Source organism: Dermochelys coriacea, chromosome 6 (genome assembly GCF_009764565.3).
Source record: "Dermochelys coriacea isolate rDerCor1 chromosome 6, rDerCor1.pri.v4, whole genome shotgun sequence".
Lineage (NCBI taxonomy): Eukaryota > Metazoa > Chordata > Testudines > Dermochelyidae > Dermochelys > Dermochelys coriacea.
The window spans coordinates 71313687-71337881 of record NC_050073.1 but is presented as its reverse complement, the minus strand read 5'-3'; the positions used below and the strand labels follow the sequence as shown (position 1 = coordinate 71337881).

The following is a 24195-nucleotide window of genomic DNA, read 5'->3' as shown; positions in this document are numbered from 1 at the left end:
GCATTTGATCTTTGGCTCTGTGATCTACAACACATGCAAGACAGCAGAAATGAACACCCTGGTCTGGTTTGCTGTGCTACTTAAGTCATACCACTGTCGTGCTACCACTTAGGATACCGTGATGGTGCCAGATCACATAATTTAGGTGTTGCCAGGCCTCATCAGTACTTGAATGGGAGACATTCAATAGCAACTCAGATGCTGAAAGAAAATGAAAGGGAGGTGGTGGTGGAGACTCAGTAGGAGGTGCTCTTTCCTCTGACTCAAACTGAACCAATGGCCCGGCATGCTGCTGGGGGTGCTGTCATTTGGAGCGGGGAAATACCCCAGAACATTGGAGCTGATCAAGCATGGTCATGGAATTTTTTTGAAGTTACTAATACAGATGAACAAATAGTGGAAAAAATGTGTTACATATATACATCCAAAATGGAAAGAAAATTTCAACTCAGACATATTCACAGCTCTTTTGGGCTCACTTTCTATGATCATTGGAGGGCTCAAGCTTTTCAAGGGCAAATTCAAAAAGCTCAGCTGCTTGATTATTTGGTGAACTGTAAAATTCTCAACTTGCAACTGATGCGGTTTTGATTAGTTTTATGAGTCACATCATAATGGCACTATGTAAATTCATACTATGCTCACCTTGATGACTGCGTGCAATTCTGGTAGCCCCATCTCAAAAAAAGATATATTAGAATTGAAAAAAGTACCAAGAAGGGCAACAAAAATGATTGGGGATATGGAACAGCTTCCGTATGAGGAGAGATTCAAAAGACTAAGACTGTTCAGCTGAGAAAAGAGACGACAAAGGTGGGGGGTTATGACAGGGCTATAAAATCATGACTGGTGTGGAGAAAGTGAATAAGGAAGTTATCTACCCCTTCACATAAGACAAGAACAAGAGGTCACCCAATTAAATTAATAGGCAGTGGGTTTAAAACAAGCATAAGGAAGTACTTTTTCACGACACACAATCAAGCTGTGGAATGCATTACCAGAGGATGTTGTGAAGGCCAAAAGTATAACTGGGTTTAAAGGAAAATGTTCATTGAGGATAAGTGCATCAATGGCCATTAGCCAAGATGGTCAGGGACCCAACCCTATGCCCTGGTTGTCCCTTGCCGCTGACTGCCAGAAGTAAGGCCTGGACGACCGGGCATGGATCACTCAATAATTTTCAGTTCAGTTAATTCCTTCTGAAGCATCTGGCATTGGCCACTGTTGGAAGACAGGATATTGGAGTAGATGGCCCATTGGTCTGACCCAGTATGTCCATTCTTATGTTCCTGTGTGGTATTGTTTGTATTCCCCACATGGGTGACTAATGTAACCAGCTATGCGTGAGCTGCAAATATTTGCAATATGCTGTTTGAGAGCAAACTGCAGCCCAAGAATAACTCACAGAGGAAATTGCAAATAATTTCAAAGTATGAAAATGTGAGTATTTTGCTTTCTGTCCATTTACAATTAGTGAACAGAAAAAAAGTAACATTCATTCAATAACTTAATTGTAAATTATTTGGTCAGTTCTAATCACTATTGATTGGTGAACATCAGAAGTTGGATAAATGCAAATTATATATCAGCATGTTGTTATGAAATTGGGCTGTGGCTGTGGTGGACTTCTACCCCTACTTGCGCTTAAGCTCCGTCTCCACACCCTGCCAGGATGTTCTCATCTTCTTGCAATCTCCATTCTTTCCTTGCCTCATTCTTTGTCTTCAGTTAATCTCCCACATGCTCCCCTCAGTTTTTTCCCTTTCCCACTTTGGTCTGGTGTGTACGCCACCCTCCAATCTGGGTTAGGAGGTGGCTGATCAGTTCAGCATCTGCCTCCTCTCCTATCAGCTCATAAGAAATCAATTTGAGAACTGCTGATGGGTGGGTGGGCCTGAATAAGTAGGGATACATCCTGCTTGCTTCCAACCTTTTTCTATTTTCCTGGAAGTGAGAGAAGAAAGGGTTGGGTGAAACAATTCACCAACTGAAGACACAATGAGGAATTTCAATGAATGCAAGAAAAATAGTATAAATATATGTAGGGAAGGCAGAAGCTGCTCTCCAGTTAGTATTAGCATGATGTTTAAGTAGTGTGGAGGGCCTCATGCTGGCCCTGTGCACCCAGATGAGCTCCAGTCAAAGGGAATAAGCAGCAGAAATTAAGCCACTACCCAGTGCGTGTGGATCTGTTCTCAACTGTGATTTTAGGGCTAGGGGGTTTACTCCTGACATCAGACTCCATCTAGTCTCGTTTGCCTTGCAGGCCACTGTGTCTTGCCATCATAAAGATATGGTATTGTTATACTGAATTGCCAATGCTGCTTCTAATCTTCCTTTTAAGATTACGGGATTGCATATACCAGAACAACCAATAATATTCAATCTCCAATAGTGGATGATACAGAGGAAGGTATAAAACCTAAAGGGGAAACTAGTGAATAATCCAGCCCAACCACTTGCCCATTATCTTACAGGGGAAAAAAACCCCACTTTACTAATTTGTGAATGCATAGTAGATTTTTTGCAAAATAGCATCAAACTTGAGAAAACAGACAAAACTGAATCAAACTTTCCTGGAGAAAACAAATCCAATAAATAAAAAAAATGGTTCAGAACAAGTTTTATCTTCACCATAAACACTGCATAAAATGAAAGTCAGACATTCACTTTAGCTCTTTTTTGGGGTTTGCAGATGTGACTGCACCCTTTGCATCTGGAATCTCTTGGCTTTGTTGAGTTATGATACTGGCACTTTCAAACCCACGTCTTTGCTTTGTTTGACCTGGTATATTCATAAATATTTGCATTGTTAAGTTCATTATTTTGCAAAGTACCTTAGGATGCGTGACATGAGAGGTTACACATAAAAGAATATAACAGTTTGATTTGATTAACGCTTTTCCAGAAAAAACCTCAAATATCACTAACATCAGTCCATTTGCTTTTAATATTTATTGGGTGTTCGGAATGGATATATTTTGTTTCCTAAAATAGCCAAAGTATAAAATATTTCACCTTGTATTTTAGACCCATCCCCAGGTCAATTTCTTTTACTACATAAATAGCACCATTTGTGTTACTGAAGTGTCTATTTTTCTAAAAATTCATTAATGATATCAAATAAACATGCAGCATTCAGAGAGTTTTTCTCCTCTGCACATAGAATCATAGAATATCAGGGTTGGAAGGGACCTCAGGAGATCATCTAGTCCAACCCACCTGCTCAAAGCAGGGCCAATCCCCAATTTTTGCCCCACATCCCAAATGGCCCCCTCAAGGATTGAACTCACAACCCTGGGTTGCATATGTTAACCCTTTGGCAAAACAGCTATAATGCCTACAAATCTTTAAACTATGCACATTCAACACTATTTTAAATAATTAAAATGTCTGTATCATATGTGTACACTAGGCAAAAAGAAATCTGATTAGGTTCAATAAGGACAAGTGCAGAGTCCTGCACTTAGGACAGAAGAATCCCATGCACTACTACAGACTAGGGACTGAATGGCTAGGCAGCAGTTCTGCAGAAAAGGACCTAGGGGTTACAGTGGATGAGAAGCTTGATATGAGTCAACAGTGTGCCCTTGTTGCCAAGAAGGCTAGCGACATTTTGGGCTGTATAAGTAGGGGCATTGCCAGCAGATTGAGGGGTGTGATCATTCCCTTCTATTCGACATTGGTGAGGCCTCATCTGGAGTACTGTGTCCAGTTTTGGGCCCCACGCTACAAGAAGGATGTGAAAAAATTGGAAAGTGTCCAGCGGAGGGCAACAAAAATGATTAGGGGACTGGAACACATGACTTATGAGGAGAGGCTGAGGGAACTGGGATTGTTTAGTCTGCGGAAGAGAAGAATGAGGGGGGATTTGATAGCTGCTTTCAACTACCTGAAAGGGGGTTCCAAAAAGGATGGATCTAGACTGTTCTCAGTGGTAGCAGATGACAGAACGAGGAGTAATGGTTTCAAGTTGCAGTGGGGGAGGTTTATGCTTGATGTTAGGAAAAATGTTTTCACTAGGAGAGTGGTGAAGCACTGGAATGGATTTGCTAGAGAGGTGGTGAAATCTCCTTCCTTGGAGGTTTTTAAGGTCAGGCTTGACAAAGCTCTGGCTGGGATGATTTAGTTGGGGATTGGTCCTGCTTTGAGCAGAGGGTTGGACTTGATGACCTCCTGAGGTCCCTTCCAACCCTGATATTCTATGATTAGTGAGATGCAGACAATTCATAATTACAGTGGTAACATGCACATATCCACCACAAACTCATAAATCCCTGTAGGGAGATGATCATTTTCTGTGGACGCCACAGTTAAAATTAACATAAAGATTAAATAATTTGATATAGTAAAAAACAGGACTTCCCCAGGATGAAATCTTTGTATGGGTATAACTATTGATCCAGGTTGCATTATTTTAGAACTACAGGTTCAGCCTCAACAGCCTGGGCTTGTCCTCATCTGTGGTCCTTGGGTTGTTGACTTACTGCTGGAAATGGACTCAGTTTAATACTGTTTGTCTCCCTGGATATTCTATTTCACACTTCTGATGACATGACATGGAAATGTGACAAACTCTGTTTCTAGGCTGGATTTCATGAGGTGTGGAATAAGTTTCAGGACAGAGTCCCAAATTTCTCTTCTGGATGAACAGTTTTTTATCTGAATAAACAAAGACACAGCCTGACCTTGCTGGCATTACAAGTGCAGAACTCCCATTAAAGTCAATGAGGGTTCCAGGCATGAGGGCTTGCAGGATCAGTCCCCTTAGTAATAAACCACTACATAGTCTGGGAAGAGGAAAAAAACTAGAGGGTAGGAGAGACAGAAGTGTGTAGAGAATGAAAAAGGGAGCAAGAAAGCGTGTCTCTCAGTCAGAGTTCTTTGACCCAGGTAGTTTCAATTAGGATCAACAAATTCACTGCATATACATTTATCAGTTCAGCACCAATCTAGATTATTTTAGCATGTTCATCACCATGGCATCTGAACACCTAATATCTCTTCATAATTCTTACACATGCTTCCTTGCCCCCCAGCTCAGCACCTGGTCCTAATCAATATATAATATTAGGGCTGCTCAGAAATTTTCTGAGAGAAGATTGTTCCCTCAGAAAATGCCAATTTGTCAGAATCTAAATATTCCACAGGAATGTGCCAATTCCAACAAAATTCCAATGGAAACCTGCCTGGTTTTCTGCCAGCTTGCCCATTTGCCTCCAAAGCAGCCTGCCTGGTGGGCTGACAGAGAGCCTGGAAGTGCTGGATCCCAAGTTAGTGGCTCCTCAGAAGCCCAGGCAACCAGGGCTTCCAAAGTCCCCCATTCTAGGGCAACATGCCCAGTTTCCGAGTCAGGACAGGAGCCAGGCCTTTCAAGCTCCCAGCTCCCAGGCTCCCTGTCTGGTGAGTTGTCAGGGCTTTGGGCAGCTCAGGAAGCCTCAGACAAGCTTTAGAAAAGATTGAAAGGAATTATTATTTTGACTTTATCAAAACAAAATTTTGGAATTTCTGTTCCACAGGAAATTTCAATTTTTGTTCTCTTTCAAAACAATTTTTAATTTTGTTTTGAATTTCCCATAGAACAGGAATTCCAGTTTCCAGCCCGCTCTAACAAACATATCACCATATTGCAGTCATAGAACATTGTCTCTGATATAGATTAGTTACTGAAATATAATAATGGGTCATTATAAAACTTGTTCCGTGAATGCAGAAGATCAGTTCTGTTCCAGCCTAACTGAGCAGCTGCTCAGATACTATGATGACTGGGGACATGTAAGTACCTAGCTAGATAAGTAGAGAAACTACAATCCTTGACTTTTGATCAATAAGGACCATTTGCATTTTCTAGACTGCCAGCTAAATAAATGTTTGGGATGATATTACACAGACACTCCCCATCCCAGCCCCCCCGACCCAATTCTTGCTCATTGAATAATCTGTTTACAATTACTGTCCAGTGTTCCTCTCCTACAATTGCATCCTAGACCCTCTCAAATCCAACTTCTGTCTCTTGCATTCCACTGCAACCACTCTTGCCAAAGATAACAGGATGGGATAGGCCATGAAGGGCCTTGAAAGTGGAGACAAGTAGCTTATGAGAGATGTGATAGAGAAGGGGGAGCCAGTGGAGGCATGCAAAGAAAGGGGTGACATGATCAAAGCAATGGGTTATGAAAATGATCTTTGCCCCTCTCATATCCATTCAGAATAATGCTGCAAAGTTGTATTTGTGAAGGCCAGATAAAAGGATGTTGCAGTAACAGACACAAGATGACGAAAGACTGGATGAAAGTTTTAGCTATGTGGATGGATTGGAGAGGCCATCTCTTAGAGAAATTATGTAGAAAGAATCTGCAAGATTTACACATAGCTTGGAAGTGAGGACCTAGAGAGAGGTCCAAGTCAAAGATGATGTCCGGGATATGGGCCTGAGTGACAAGCATGATGGTCTCCAAGGACACAGTGGAGAAGGGTGGGGGAGGGGAAATGAGGAGAGATTAGGAACTCTGTTTTAGCCATGTTAAATTTGAGCAGACAGTTTAGCATCCACAAGGAGGTGTCAGAAAGACAGGCCAAGATTTTAACTTGGACAGGAGACAGGTCTGGAGTAGAGAGGTAGATCTGTGAGAGAGCTCCATAGAGATGCCAGTTAAAGTTGTGTTTGCAGTTGAGATTATCCAGAGATAAGGTGTAGAGGTAGAAAAGAAGGGGACCAAGGACAGAGCTCTGTGGAACCCCCACAGAATGTTGGAGGGGATGAGGAGGATCCTCCAAAGGACATGCTGAAGGAGTGATCGGAGACCAGAATTAATGGTTGACAGTATTGAAGGTCTGAGATGTCTGAAATTGCCAAAGGATTCACGTTTTTATCATGTTGTTGCTAAAAGAGCATGGAGGGTACAAATTCCATAATTGTTCCATGGCCCAGCACAGTTAACCACTACTACTGATGATAGCTCAGTCATAGTCCAAAGCCAAATCTGGGCGTGTGAATCTTTTTTTTACAAAGAATGGGGAGCCTGAGGGTTAGTTGTCTGAAGATAGCAGAGATACATTTCCAGAAATATGGATTTACATTTCAGTTGTTTTTATTTCATGTACAACATGGGTGGGTTTATTTAAATTAATTTAAAAGCTCAAAGTATTATATGCTTTGAAAGGTGTCTTGTCAGAAATAATATCAACAATAAAGAAAATTGACACCCACAAAATGACCTGCAAACTGTGTCAGACACAAATAAAACCAATGTTTATTAAAATACCTTCAGCAAATAGACATCTGTAAGCTACATATTTTAGTCTTTTGCAGACTCAAAAAATAGATTCTATCTTTTTAAATAAATTCACTGGGATCTAGATTATTAACTGTATAAGGATTAGTAAAACATACTATCTCAACAGAATTCTTTGAATAGAGAAATCTATAATATCTAAACAATATATTTTACATACAAAAATACAATTGATATGGTGAAGAGTAATAGTGAGGAGGAAAATATATTCTTTTATTATTTACAAACAATGGTTGTTTAACACTTTCTTTAAAAATAAATACTTCATTTTGTTGCAACTTTTTTTTTCTCTTTTTACAAATTCAACTCATTTGTATATGTTGGTATTTTGACAAAATTAAAAGTTCCGATATATGATAAAGATACATGTGGTCACATTGTAAAGAAAAAGAGTACCTGAATTCCATTAGCTTATTTTTCTTGAATATATATAATGTTTTAGTGTTTGTGTCTTAAAAGAAAAAGTACTCCACAATGTAAGTGTTCCAGGATTTTTGCTGCAAATGTTATGGGACTAAGGGTGGAAACAGCAAACACATCTAATGCTGTCATATGCGATAGCATCTAGGCAAAGCGGTTGTTTTATTAAAACAAATCTGATATTGACATAGGTAAAGAAAATAACCTCTGTGTCTGTGGAACTTATTAGATGCACTCCCATAATACAATGATACTGCTATAGTATGTGCCATTCTGCTACATTCTAAAAGGAAAATTAACACAAGTGCACCACAGAATATCTGCCTAAGAGTGAATTTCTAACAGCAAATTCCTAACAGCCCAAGAGGTCTGTATTTAGATATTTTTTTGAGCGTGTAGCAGGGGATATGGAGTGGGAGATGGGAAGGGAAACAATAGCAATCATGCTCAGCAGGTGCAAATTTTAAGTGAAGTCTCTTTGAACTAGTACTGGTTTGAAAGATTTTTGAAAGCTGCTTTTCAAAAGAAGTAAATAAAATGTTGAGAATCACACCATATGCCTGCTAAATCCTGATGTCTGTCAGTCAACCTCCACGTCTCCCAAAATTAATCCTTCTCTATTTTTGCTTCTTATAACATATGACTATGGCTAGCTATTAGGTTTATAGTTTGGAAAGAAATATCTGAGAATAGTTCTATACCAAACACATCCCCCAAACAAAAACACAACTTAAAAATATCAGAAGTGCCCTAAGAGATTTAGGTCATTTCTATACTACGAGGACACTACTAGCTATGGTGCTGTAGCTATGCAGGCATAATCATGTAGCATAGACACAATCTATAGCAACAGAAGGGATTTTTCCATTTCCTGCTGGAACACCATTCTTCAAACAACATTAGCTAGGTTGACAGAAGCCCTCTTCCATTGACCTAGCTGCATCTACACTAGGGGTTAGGTCAGCATAGCTATGGCACTCAGGGGATATGAAATATCCTGGCATTAAACAGATATACAAATGGTAGCCCCCAAATACTTGGCAAACACTTTCAATCAAGCTAAATTTACTCTTCTGGAATGTTTGCTATTTGCATTTGAAAGAGGCATCCCACTGGCACCAGGGTGGATGGATAGTCACAGATACAAGTTTCCTGGAGGCTCATCTGTCATCTACAGAAAAACGAATTACTTATCATTTAGCATGTCTCTGTAAAACATCCACTACTCACTCCATCTCTGAGCATGAGCTCAGAGTCTCCTCATTCCACACAGATCAGTGTAATTGAAAACCAGTGCATTAAGGCAAGAATGTACTTCAGTTGGCATCACTTCTCTGAATCTACAATACTACAGCCTTTTAAATCCCCTGCCTCCAGCTTCCCCCACTTCTCACCCTGTTTGAGGATGATACTGTCTCGTTGGGGCACCAGTGTCTGCCCCTGGTTGTGTGTCCCCTTAAGTGTGTACCCAATCTGCTTCTTATGAGCAAAATGTCTGGGTCTGATAATTAGGCCTCTTTAGAGGACAGTCTAGTAGTCACCAGGCTATAGTTTGCATATCTGTTTAACACAAGAAAATCTCATAATTAAAAAAACCCCCAAAACTAGCAGTACTGTAGTAGACAGTCTCTTCTGGACTTTCTGCAGTGATGATGCTCAGGAAAAGCAGTGAGCTTTATATTGTTTTGACAGCAATGATATTATTCCAGCTTTTTGTTTTTCAGGTATGCTACAGTCTCTCTCCACTTGAACCCTGGATAGATATGGAAAATATATATGAAACGTAAGTCAGAACACTCAAATACTACTCCCATGAGTGGATTGGCACAGAGATATCCTCCCCCACAACTCCTTCCTGTGATTTTCCTGAAGGAGGCAATGATCTGGGGTCACAGGTTTACTTACACTAATAAAGCTACTCACATGCATAAGTGCTTACAGGATCAAGTCCTCTAAAATGGCTTCATTCTACCATATATTAGATTTTTGATGATACATTTGAGGTGATAGAGGCACAAAAAGGATGTAATCAGAAATATCTCAGAATCCACTTTACTGGAGGCTTTTAAGAACGGGTTAGACAAACACCTCTCAGGGATGGTCTAGGTATACTTAATCCTGCCTCTGTATGGTGGGATGGACTAGATGACCTCTTGAGGTCACTTTCCGCCCTATATTTCTATGAAATTTTAAATTCTTATTGCGAAAATAGGGTTTGATTTTTTGACCAGCTCGATTAATTTTGTCTTATTGTTTTGATCTGCTATCAAATTAGATCCTTTAAATGATTAAATAAGTTTACAATTCAAATTTTATTATACAATGAAAAAATTTGATGGAGGCATTTGTAAAGCTGAAGTCAAAACTGTGCATCTATATTGTAGGTAAATAAAACAATCTATTGAGACATTTAAAATAATACAAATGCCATTATAGTTAATGTTTTAGACTAATTTATTGCATTATGTTGTTCTATGAAACACTATCACTATTATTAATGATTTTTAAAATTAAAGTTATGTCTACACTACAAGCTATGGGGTGTGATTTGCAACTCACGCAGATATCCTCGTACTAGCTCTCATCTGAGCTAACAGGCTAAAAATAGTAGTGTGACCACAGTAACACGGGCAGCAGTGGCACTGGCTAGCTGTCTTGGGTACAAACCCACCTGAACCCCTTAGGTATGTATTTGAGGCAACTAGCTTGGGCTGTGGCTGTCACTACCCATGCTACCGTAGTTACACTACTATTTTTATCTACTACCTCAGATGACAAATTATGTCTATGCGAGCGGGGAATCACAATCCTAGCTCATAGTGTGGAAATAGCTTAAAAATAGAGTTCAGAGTAGCAGTGAGCTGTAGCTCATGAAAGCTTATGCTCAAATAAATTTGTTAGTCTCTAAGGTGCCACAAGTACTCCTTTTCTTTTTGCAAAAAAACAGAGTGTTCAGGACAAATATTCATTTAGTTTGAACACTAATCTTTCACTATAGATGTGCTGAAGAGGGAAAAATAATTGACTTACTGAGTTTTATGTAAGAGACTAAAATTACTGATTAAGAATATCATTAATGGTTTCAAAGATTTTAAAGTCAGAAGGGACCAATAGATCATCTAGTTTAACCTCCTGTATAACACAGGGCATAGCATTTCATCCATTTACTCCTGTATTGAGCCCAAAAACTAGCGTTTGATTAAAGCACTCCTTCCAGAAAAGCATCCAGTGTTTATCTGAAGTCATCAAGAGATGGAGAAACCATCACTTCTCTTGGTAGGTTGTTCCAGTGAATAACTTCTCTCATTGTTAGTAACTTGAGGCTTGTTTCTAATTTGAATTTAACTTCCAGCCATTGGTTCTTGTTCTGTCTTTCTTTGCTAGACCAAAGAGCCCTTGAATTTCTGGTATTTTCTCTTTTTAAAACTAATGCACTGTAATCAAGTCACCTCATTCTTTTTATTTGCTTCCTAATTATAGGCAAACAGAATTTTCTCCAAAACAAAGATAACTAAGAGAAGCCAGAAGACTACCAACCCAAAGCCCATTAATAGGCACTTACAAATTCCTCAGAAAATAAAGTGAGGTCCACAACAAAACTGGACTATACCCATCCAGAGCCTTGAATTTAAAAAAACATATTCTTTGTCAGGTTCCTAACTAAATGGCATGCTTTTCTACAATGTTCAGCTTTGATAGGTGCCTACATACAGATGCAAAGATGGGATTTTCAAAAGCACCTAAGTGACTTACTTTGGGCACTATTGAAAATCCCCTAACTTTAGGCACCCATTTTTGAAAATATTGGCCTAACTGATGAAGCAAAACGCAGGTCTAATCAAAATGGAATGGCATTACTTACTGAGCCAACAGGCAACTGCAATCTTCCACTGTGCTTGGCATTCATCAGGTATGGAAAACATTTAGACAGAAAAAGAAGTTGCCATGAGTTTACTGGAAAACCAGGACAAGAAGTGCTATATGAATCACATGGGCAACAGAATGGTGCCCCTCATGTTTCAATTGGAAATCAATTAGATGGACAGTAGCTATTCACAACCTGCTTAGAGGCAATTTTTAAATGCTTGACTATAAGACGACAAACATCAATTATGGAGAAAGATTGTAGTAAATAAGCGTACTGTCGGTGTTAGCATTCTTGATAAAAGCAGTTGTCTATCTAATCACATATTCTTCCTCCAGCAGTGGCCAATATTAATGTTTTAATAGAAGAAAAACAAAAAAATACCCAAACCAATCAATTGACTTGGCTAGCTGAAATGTTATGGCATAAGGAAAAAAAATCATTTCTTTCAATCTTTACAGATAGCACCAAAAATCATGAGATTTGATTACTTTGGTACCACTATCCTAGCCTGCACAGCTACAAATTACATTAGATAAAGAAAATCTCCTGATTTTTGAAAGCAAGAGAGCTCAAGAATTGATAATCTGCTGCTACAATAAGCACTGGTTTGATGGAACAGCATTCCACTGAGGTACTGCTGAATTTAGGTTAATAGATTCCAAGGCCAGAAGGGACCATTGTGATCACAGTCTAACCTCCGGTATAACACAGGTTACAGAATGTCCCCAAAATAATAACTACAGCAAATCTTTTAGAGAAACAGCTGATATTGATTTAAAAATGGTCAGTGATGAAGAATCCATCACAACCCTTGATAAATTGCTCCAATAATTACCCCCCACTGTTAAAAATTTACACCTTATTGCCAGTCTGAATTTGTCTAGCTTCAACTTTCAGCCATTGAATCATGTTAAAGCTTTCTCTGCTGGACTGACAAGCCCATTATTAAACATTAATTCCTTAAGTAGATACTTCTAGACTGTAATCAAGGCACCCCTTAACCTTCTCTTTGTTGAGCTAACAGACTGAGCTCTTTGATTCTCTCACTATAAGGTATATTATCCAATCCTTTAATCATTCTCATGGCTCTTCTCCAAACCCTCTCCAATTTATCAACATCCTTCTTGGATGACAGCAGCTCCAGGAAAATCTATAGATTTCTATTCTATAAAAGCATCTTTTATTTGGAGGCTAATGGCTTTACATTCAGCTTGGAGCTGACATTGTTCTGAGATACTCTTTGGCTGCTGTGACATGCGGTGTGGAGGGGGAGTTGATAGCCATGCTAAAAGTATGTCTATCTTTAGTATTTTGGAGGAAAGCTCCCACTTGCACTGCATCAGTTACAGCTTCAAGAGAAAAAAGAAAAGGAGTACTTGTGGCACCTTAGCGACTAACGAATTTATTAGAGCATAAGCTTTCGTGAGCTACAGCTCACTTCATCGGATGCTACTCTGAAAGCTTCAAGAGAGGTGGCAATGGTCAGAGCATTTGTGTGGAGAAGGCTCAGGCATTTTCACCACCATGCCATCCAATCCTCTTCAGAGAAGGTCTAGATGACATTGTTATAAAAAGATGCTCAAGGCGTGGTGCTAATGCAATGTTAGCTGGATTCACCAAAAATGCTAGTGTAGATAAGGCTGAAGAGGTTACCTGGTCCTCTGATCCAGTGGGTATTAGTACTGAAAAGGCTGAGACATCCTCAATAGTTTAGAAAGATTAGATTCCTAAGCTAAACTTCGTCCCTCCCAGGACTACTTGAAAGGTTAAAGAGAGAGCACTGAAAAAAATTCTCAGAGTGTCTGAAGATTCCAAGAGGATGTCTCCAGGGTTATCTAAGCCCCTGTAACTACTGATAAGACTTACAAAATAGGTTTAATATTTATTAATATTTTGGTTCATAAGTTATGTTGAAGTTTTTTCCTGTATATACAAAGTATTTTTCCTTCTGTTACAATGCTTATATATTTCAGCACTTGTCTTTATTAAGTTTGGATTGGGGGATATTTAGCTTTCAGTGTTTCATGTTGTTTAAAATCATGCGGAACAATAATAAAGCAAAAGGGAAATTTCCATTTATAACAATGGTTGCATGTGTAAATCCCATGCACTTGGATGAAAGAATAGACTCCAAATGTCTGATTTACAGTACAATCTTACACTTGGGGTTCTCTGTGGTACAAATCAGAAAGAAAACAAGCCTGTGTTTTATGAAATTCCCAAGGGGAATTTTCCTGAAATAACATTCTATGAAACACTCCATGCTTGACAAGGTGTCCATTTCAAATATGATATGTAAACAACTGCACTTTTTTATTTTACACATTTTTACTCATCACCTGGTAGATGACTCAAATGTACAGTGGTTAGTTATCTCTCCTTCTGCTATCTGAGTATTTCAGCAATTCCAGTTTGTTTAAATTTCCATATGCACTGGATCACAGGCTCATTCTATCAGTATTTTTCTCCACACAAACCTCTTCCAATTTCACTCTAAATATATTCTTAGATCATTAAACTTATAAATGTGGATTTTCACAATAAGGCACACAATATAAAAGACAGACTTCCATAAGTCACTCGTGGACAGATCAAAAGAAAAGTCATAAAGATAATATAATGTATATTGTTAAAATATTTCTAATATGCAAAATAACCTATTTCATTTTGAAAGCAGTAAGAGGTAACAGCAATATAAGTATTCCCCTCACTCTCAAAATCTAATGGATAAAATAGTGTTACACAGTTATAGTGGCATTATAATTTATTCGTAACCTTTCCTAGCAAGCTAATGTGCAGTAGGTCCCATATGTTTATCCTTGATAATGTTGAAAAATAGGACCCTTTCAGACTGGTCTTCTTTACAAACCTCCAAAGGCCAGGGAATAGCAAGGGAGTAAAAAAAAAAAAACTGTTGACTTTCTTTCCTTTCTACCTCTTCCTTTCCTCCTCCTTTCTGTCTTTTCTATTCCTCCCCAGATCAGAAAGCTCAGGTTAAAAATCTGTCCTCAAAATACATCTGAAGTGCCTTCAACTTCCCTGACATAGCACTTTATGCTGTGCCATTGTGTTATTAGACAGAAACTTCAGGGGTATTCACATTCCAGATTTTGATTCAGGCTGATCTCTAAATGTTAAATCTAGAGTACCTAAATAGTGCATAATTATATAATTTACATATAGATATAAGTGGGCTTGAAAGGATTAAATTTTTAATCAGTAAATGTGAGTAACTGTTGATTTCACCGTACACACAACAACCGTCAAAAATATTTTCATCAATAATAATAGAAATTTACACACACAGGCAAAGTAAGAAAAAATGCTGCTTGAGAACTTATTAGAGTTTAAGGATGTTTACTTTGTATACTTCAACATCGGATGTTGACAATTTGTATTTTAACAGTTATAAAGCTTTACCTGTTTGAAATATGTTTACTCTCATTTAAATAATTGTCTGATTCCTCTGTGCCCCCACCAATTTCCTGCAATGATAAAAATTTAAATAATACTTAAAATTAACAGCAATATTATTCTTCAAAATAATAAAAATTGAATTCTGCCAAGCCTCAATATAATATCTATTAATCACCAATGCCACTTTTTTGCTAGAATAACTTCATAATACTGGCACCAGTATTAAAGGTCTCTGGCCACTTGTGGATATTGGCCAGCGGTGTACCATCATGCAGTTTAGCTGGTCATGTCCATTCATTTAGACTAAGGCTTACAAAAGTCATTAAATTTTGAGCAGGGGAATGGATCAAATGAACTAGATGTTCTTTTCTATTTAATCTAGTAGTAATCCCGCTAGTAATAAAAGGGTGGAAGTTTGAAACATAATCGCCCTCTTCAGGGGAAAAAAAATAATTACAATTAGAGCTGGGTGGAAAACTGAACTGGTTTTCCATCGTGAGAAATTCTGAGATTTTGGAAAAAAAAATTCTCCCCGAATTGGGACAAAATGTCAAAAATCTCAAAAAATTTAAGGAACTAAGAATTAGAAAAAAAAATTCAGATGGCACCAATTCAAAGGTTTCATTTATATAAGTTTAAAACATTTAATTTCAATTTTGACAATGTTTTTAAAGTATAAATTAACCACTATTTCTAAACAAAAAGTCATTTTGAACCCCAAATTTAAACATTTCATTTAATTTTGACAATTACAAAACTTTTTTTTCACAAAATTTTTTCAAACCAAGAGATACGTTGAAAGCAATCTTTTCCCAAGAAGATTTTCTGTTTTGATTAATTTGCATTTTTTAATGAAAATTCAGAAAATGTCAGAAAATTCCCATCTAGCTCTAATTACAATATTCCAGAATTTTTTGACAGGTACAGAACAATATTCAGTACAGTAGTTTGCTTAGAGACTCATCAAAATTGTCTTGCCTACTGCTGTTCTCTAATCTTTGGCTTGTATGAGCACTATTGCTTAAGTTGTATATCGCTTATATTGTATATCATTAATGCTGATTGCCAAAGTAGATGTATTTCGCTTATGTTTGTGCTTGGTTTGATGGAAGACAGAAAATTTTGATCTTTGGAATTTGCTTTCCTTCAGTTGGAAAAATAGTACCACCATATCGCTAGCGCTCGAATGTTCTTGCAAATTTCCATGCTAACTGGGGGAACACCCCCTCCCCATGAATCTATTTACCTTTATTGATCCATATTCAATTTGTTTTCACTGGTAGCATATTTACACATATTAAGTCTATCAACAGCAGCTACAAATTCCAAAATATATAAGGCTATCTTACCTCCCTTAACTTTATTTGTTCAGAACTCTCCAAATGAGAAACATAAATAGGGGTGCTACAACTATTGTTTTCTTTAATAAATATATAACCACCTTATCAATCTTGCTTCATACCTATTCTTATTGCATCTCATTTGCTATGTAGATAACCCAATATATTTCTTTCATGTATATTCTTTTCAACTACCATGCCAAGGGATTAATACTTTCTTTACTGTATGTCCTATACTTTTTTTGCTTTATCATTATTTCATTTTTATTCATCATATATTGTAGTGACCCTAGTAGTCACAAGGTTTTTACGATTTAGTAATTGTGGAAAGTTTTCTTTATAAGATCCCTACCCAGTTGCTTGGTTAGTTGCAGTCTATTGTTGGTCTAAAACAAAAGTTCTATTTATTTTTAATATTCACTATTTTTATTCTACTTTGAAACTTTGTCTGCTGCAAGGATCTCTCTTTCTAAGAACCTGATCCTGTGATGTAATGAGTGCCTGAAAATACCAGTGGAGCTCAGGGCCCTCAGCAGTTCATGGGTTCAGGCCCTAAATGATACTTCACAAAGAGTGGTTATATTATGACAAGATGATAGCAAGATTCTCTTACTTCCTCCTCAAATGCTAACATAGTAGAGTATATGTTTGTGTTATACATACAGATATAAATATATGGGGAGACAAGAGAAGGTTGTGTAATATGTTTTATAGTGAGGTGCTTATTTTTAAAGAATATGAGCTTCAATAGAATTGAAAGCCAGAAATTTAGCAGTAAATATATGACTTTATGGAGATGTGTTATGCACTATAGTTAGATGAATGATGACAAATAAATTATCTTATGGCATCGATAATTTGAAATAAAAATGCTTCTGTCCTTTGTCTTTTTGAATCAGGCAACACGAAGAACATGTAAGAAACATCAAGTCAAAACCATAAAAATAATTTGCCAGTGATATCATCTATATATTATAAGACAACAGAATCTGAAGCTATTTCTCTCTCCACATGTGCAAAATATTATTCCTATTTCAATGCATATGGCATAGACTGAGTTTTCTATAAAAATAATTGTAATAAAATACAGAATACATTAATTATAATAAACTTGCATTAGTTTTAACAAAATGAATTTAATACTTATTTAGACTATCAAACATGATTTAGAATCAATGTTTCCCTCAGTTAATAGTGAGGTCTAAACTCTTATGATAGAATAGCCTCTCATGAGTTGAACTGTACCTCTGTGGTAATCTATATGAACCTAAAGTAAGCAATATACAGGTTGTTAACTGTTACTTAATTTAACATCCAAAATCCTGATTTTATCTTTTCCGCATTAGTGCACTATGCATAGAGTGCTTCAAATAACCATTTAGAAAAGAATTGCATTTTAAGCCAGGTAAGGAAGAGTTATATAAAACCCTTCATAATTCCCCTGTAAACAGCTTCTTAATGCTTCCTCTACTGAATGAGCTAACTCTTTATAAGGGATTGGAAAGTCTTTAGTGGATTGTCTCAGAAAGAGATGAGAAAAGCAGAACTCCATAACATTAACGTAAGGTGCTCCCTGGGGAATGGGCATAGTAAAGCATCATGCAAGGTATTAAGTCACACTGTCATTATTTTCATGTATCTTCTTTCAGTTAGTGGTCACACTGGCTTCCTTCTGACGTAGTTTTTCTTTCTGTTCAGGAAAAAAGAGCTTTATTATCATTCTTGTCTTTAATTTTCCATCTGTTCTCAAATTGCAACAAGCATGTGGTCTAGAACACTGAACTAAGGAGTAGCAAACCAGTCATTGTAGACTGGGGCCTTTTTTTTCCTCCAGAAAATTAACTCCTGGAGTGCCATACCATAAATCTCTAAACTATGCTGTAGTTTGTCATTTCCTGCAATGATTTCTTTCAACACACAATGCTCAACTATCAGACCCCAGACATGCCTTTCTATGAATTTAACTAGTTCTATATGTCTTTAAGGAGTCAGTCACTTTAAATACAAACAAGACATTTTGCAAAGATCAGTGCTGCTGCAGAAAGCTGGAAACATTTCAAAATAGTGCATACAAAATGTATGATTTTAATAGCTTCTTCCATTCTGCTTTCAAAGCTGACCCTCATAGAAGCCGATTGTGGGGAGTAGGAAAAAAAAACTTAATTTGCTCAGCTACATGGGCATTGCTACATTGATTGACAGGAGGGTTTTTGTGAGTTGGAAGTAAGGAAGCGTCTCCTGAGAAATGAAGTGAAGATTCTTGAGAACAAGTTAAAGGCAACTGTTGCTGCTGTTGCTCTGATCTTGAAAAGGTAGAAGCACACAGTTAACAGGTCAACTTAAACATTTGAATGTTCTCTCTTTAAAAAAACAAAACAAAAATCTCAGTGCAATTCATGACAGTATTCCACTTACTTCCATGTGTCCAAAATTATTAGAGTGGAAACGTACGAAAAATGCTAATCAGGTTTTGGAGAAGAGAATTATTATATATTGCCCACCCCCTGCCATGCCCCTCTCCACCCCAGCCTGGAGCCCCCTCCCACACCCTGAACTCCTCATTTCTGGCCCCACCCTGGAGCCCGCACCCTAGCCAGAGCCCTCACCCCCTCCTGCACCCCAACCCCAATTTTGTGAGCGTTCATGGCCTGCCATACAATTTCTATACCCAGATATGGTCCTCGGGCCAAAAAGTTTGCCCACTCCTGATCTAGACCATTCCTGACAGCTGTTTGTCTAACCTGCTCTTAAAATCTCCAATCTCCCTAGGCAATTTATTCCAGTGATTAATCACCCTGACAGTTAGGAAGTTTTTCCTAATGTCAACTTAAATTGCCTTTGCTGCAATTTAAAGCCATTGTTTCTTGTCTTATCCTCAAAGGTTAAGGAGAATAATTTTTCTCCTTCCTCCTTATAACAACCTTTAATGTACTTGAAAACTGTTATCATGTCCCCCCTCAGTTTTCTCTTCACCAAACTAAACAAACCCAAATTTTTCAATCTTCCCTCATTGGTCATGTTTTCTAGACCTTTCATCATTTTTGTTCCTCTTCTCTGGACTTTCTCCAATTTGTCCACATCCTTCATGAAGTGTGGTGCCCAGAACTGGACACAATTAAGGCCTAATCAGCACGGAGTAGAGTGGAAGAATTCCTTCTCATGTCTTGCTTATAACACTCCTGCTAATACATTCCAGAATGATGTTTGCTTTTTTTTTTTTTTTTGCAACTGTGTTATACTGTTGACTCATATTTAGCTTGCGATCCACTATCACTGCCAGATCCCTTTCTGCAGTACTCCTTCCTAGGCAGTCATTTCCCATTTTGTATGTGTGCAACTGATTGTTCCTTCCTAAGTGGAGTACTTTGCATTTGTCCTTATTGAATTTCATCCTATTTACTACATCCCATATTGTTGATCAGTTTTAGACTATGTAACCACTCAGTTTAAAAACTATTCTTAAGCATGTTTATTGTGGCCAAACATGATTCTTAGCCATGGTTTCGCTGGCCAGTATGCTTTAGGCCTATGCATATTAAGATAATTTTGCTCAAGCCTAAGTGCCTCACAAAAAACAGATAATGCTCAGTTCCTGCCCAAAGACAACTCAGTGTAAATTTGACAAGGTACAACAAAAAATAAGGCTCATAAACAAAGGAGTGGCCAGGAAGGACAAGGGTAAATGATATGATGTTGGGCTGTTAATTTTTTAAAAATATTCCCCCCTCACTTAACAAGGGGAGATGTCAGAAGACAGTCTTTAGGAGAGGTCTGAATCAAGACAAGAAGGGGGCTTTTTGAACAGGTCTGGATAGAGCATTCTAAAGGATGGCAGGGAAAAAGGCATAGAGACTTGTGAGAAAGAGACGAGAATAGTGGTTTCTTCCATACTTTGCTGTTCAACCCATGTTAGAGCCAGAGTTGGCCACAAGAGGCTTTAAATAAGGTTTAAACCCCATTTTTAAACTCAGTTGTTATACCACCATAGGCAAGACCTTAAAGATTTCCCCCCTGGACAAATATCAGTTTGTTGCTTTTCAACTGATTAAACATGCATGCTACTAGCGACACTTCGATGAGAAATGCAAAGCACAGTTTCTCAGTGAGTTATGGCTAAGGAATATATCATACCAGACTAGCCATGGGATTGATTTTCTTTGTTTCAACCTTTTTCTCTTCAGTTAACTTGCTTACGAATTGCTGAGCCTCTTTCAGTCTGAAACAAAATACACCACAAAATATAGTATTAGACACAAGAAAACAAAACTGTTTTACATCTGACTGGTATACTTACACATGCATCAACCACTATCTCTGATTTCTTTAAGAGCATTGCTCAATGAATGATGGACTAAAGGAACACAAGGCAAAGATGAACAGCAACATCTAGTCTAAATAATGAACCAGTGTTATTAACTAAAATTTGTTCAGTTGCACCTACTAAAATATTATAGTGGCAGATGTGAATGAATTCTCAACTAGAGAGGAAAATAAAAAATGGAAGGACTTAGGCCCTGATCCTGCTATGCAATGTACACGGGCAAGCTCCCACGCTCATGTGCAGCCCCACGGAAATCAGTGGCGCATTTGTAGGGATTCATCCATGTGGTTCTCTTAGAAGGAGCCAGGTTTTAGAGAACTCCTCCCCACACCACAGAGCAGTTATAACACACAGGCAAGAGGATACCCCTATTTAAAAAAAAACACACACACACTAGCTGGCTGATCATTTGTGTACATTTTGGTACCTCTTAAGTGGATTTTAAATTAATCTGTCTTCACATAACTATTATTTTCAGAGCAGTCACAGAAAATATTAAACTTACTTTTTGCTGTGATAAACATGAAACCTCTGTAGAAAAAAACTGAAATTAAAATGGTCTGCCAGGTTTTTCCTTACTGAACATACACAGAGAAAAGTCTTAAATGCTATCAAGTGATCAATCTCACTGAAGTAGAGAAGGGAGTGCAGAAGGCAAGTGAGTAGAGGGTCTTGGCTAGAGCCTGCTGGCCTGATATCAGACAAAGATTGCAAGCCAGTCTGCTGAGAGCAGCAGAGGGAGAAGGGAAAAGAACACACAGGGACTTTAGGAGAAAGAAATCATGAAGGATTTTTTTCCCCCTCAAGCACCATTTGTCTGATACTGGCCATTAAAACATGTGCTTATGAAATCTGAAATTTAATGTTATCCTGTGAAATCAGACAGTTTTCTCTACACAAAACTGCACTTTTTTCTATTAACCTCCCCTACACCCCATCCCAAAGATTGCACCCTTCCAACTTTCCATATCACTAACGCTCTGAGGGTGTAGACACTTGGTTTATACTTTAGTCTGGAATGTCCAAGAGGAAAGGAAATTGCAAGTAAATTTTGATTACAAAAAGACAACCCAATTTCCACTACCATACACCGAAACAGTTTTTTTTTATAAACTTTATAGTTCTTGGCACTGTCATACTGACCAATTTTACCTTCTCCTTTTACTTAATTTTTTCTGTTTCTGTGCCCAGCCAATAAAGTATTTAAAATACCAAAACCAGTTCAAACTGCCTTTGACACACTACATTTTGGAAGAATTTTCCATGTAAAGCAACAAATAATGTGGATTAGTTCTGCAATTACTGCTTTCTTCCCTCTTGTACCACTGTGTACCACATTCCTCCAGCAGCAATTGGGATTCCTAACATTTTTATTAAAATATATTAATAAATATGTTGCAGTGTTTATCAGTGTCTAATTCATTTTTAAAACTTAACATTCCTTGTTTGAACTATGTATTTTGGAAGCTTCTGTTGGACAATTGTTAGCATTTGGAACCTCATTTTTTCCTTGCGAATGCCTAAGAGCATGAGGGAACAGTGAAGTTACTTTTAAGAAGCCTTACTTCCAATACCACTTACATTCTATGTTGATAGATGCTATAGAAACACCTTAAGTTAGACTGATATGAGATTTGGTTTACACAATATCAAATCTGTTTACAGTTTTAGTGATACCTTTTGTTCTTATAAATTATAATACTTATTTTATTAGCATGTCCAGATGTCTACAAGTTATTGAACTTTTAACATGCTCCCTAGGTCACCTCTTCACAACTCTCAGGTAGCAAATGAGGTTTGCTTTTTAATGACAAGATGACTGCTAGTCATTGGAGAGTACACATCTCATAACTGCAAAGATTATAATGACAAAGAAGTGCCCCTCAGTTTTTAAAGGCAGTTACTGTGTTTAGATTCAGTAGGATCAAACTGGGATGTTCAGAATTCTACAAATGCCTTCATTTTGGACCACCTATTTGGTAAGTCCTAAATTTCTCTCCCTCCCTGCGGTTATGGTTGTTGTACTGGCACTATGGGCTTTTTCCAAACAACTACAAAATAAACTGAGCGAACATCTTAACCACAGAGAATCTTGGAGATGATAAAATCAAGATAAAAAATCATGAATAGGTAAGGTCATCTTAAATGATGTACTTATGGTGCTGAGACTACAGTAGAATCTCAGAGTTATGAACACTAGGGTTACTAACTGACTGGTCAACCACACACCTCATCTGGAACCGGAAGTACACAATCAGACAGCAACAAGGACGCACACACACACACACAGAGCAAATACAGTGCAGAACTGTGCTAAATGTAATGTACTAAAAAAGTGAACATAAAAAAAAAGGCTTGACAATGGAAGGAAACTTTGTCTGTGCTTGTTTCAATTAAATTAAGATGGTTAAAAGCAGCATTTTTCTTCTGCGTAGTAAAGTTTCAAAGCTGTATTATGTCAACATTCAGTTGTAAACTTTTGAAAGAACAACTATAATGTTTTGTTCTGAGTTATGAACATTTCAGAGTTACAAACAGCCTCTATTCCCGAAGGTTTTTGTAAAGGAGGTTCTACTATACCTGCTAATGCTTACCTGTCTGATATTAGTGCAGAACTGAAAAGCTTTTCTAGTTGAAACAGAATAATATGTTGCTTACCATATCACTTTTATGAAACAAAGGGCTTGTCCACATGGTGTGGTAATGTGCACTATGGGGCCATGATTTCTAAAGCACACTAATGTGTTGTGCATTCATTGGTCTGTGTAGATCCTGCTGGTGTGCATTATAGGTTCTTGAATGTGTGACTGGTAAGGATTAGCATGGAGTCTCAGCACCACAAGAAAAAATTTAACACAGACTTAACTATTCATTATTTTTTAAACTGAGTTGCCCTAGTTATAAGAAAGTGGTTAGTTCAGTAATTAGGTCAGTAAAGTAACCACACTGTGAAGAGGCTTTATAAATAATAACAGCCCCCACCTACTCTTGGAAATGATACTGCTACTAGTGTGTTGAAATGCTAGCCTAGAATTGGCTAAAATAAAATGAAGTGAAAACTAACTTAATGCAAAAGAGAGTTAGCTGAAGGCAGCTATTGTCTAATCCCTCATCCCACTTTTTAAAAAATAAAATTAACCTGAAAATGGGAAAATACCTTTGCCTATTTAAAGTTATGGTAGCTTTCCAGAAAAAAATTACAAATATTTATAATACACTTTGGAGCAGTATGAACCTCTAAAGTAGCATGTGTGTACCACTGGAACCACCTTTTTTTTTTTTTTTTTTTTTTTAAATAGAATACCCAAATAAACACACACATAATACACGGCTATAAGCACAAGTCAGACTGATTACTAGGCAAGCTTAATTAGCCAGTTATGCTTACAGCTGCAAGGATGTTATAAATAAAATATGCAGCACCACCCTTTCTCTGCTTATTGTGTCCATTTTCTGCCCTCTTCCCTTGGTGTGAACAAAAATGTTGTTGTCACTTGTATAATGAACGTAATGATCATGAAATAGTATCTGAAA

The 24195-nt window shown here is 37.6% G+C and overlaps 1 protein-coding gene across 1 annotated transcript in view; it reads right to left on the bottom strand.

Annotated features, from left to right (window-relative positions):
• Window positions 1-7233: 7233 nt before the first annotated feature.
• LOC119858032 (formin) overlaps window positions 7234-24195 on the bottom strand; it is a 284466-nt gene continuing 267504 nt past the window's right edge. Inside the window, exons 17-18 of the mRNA XM_043516527.1 lie at window positions 20472-20556; window positions 7234-18030 (exon numbers count right to left, since the gene is read on the bottom strand). Of these exons, the coding sequence (XP_043372462.1) occupies window positions 17986-18030; window positions 20472-20556 (130 nt within the window). The 3' untranslated portion in view covers window positions 7234-17985. The remainder of the gene's footprint in view (window positions 18031-20471; window positions 20557-24195) is intronic.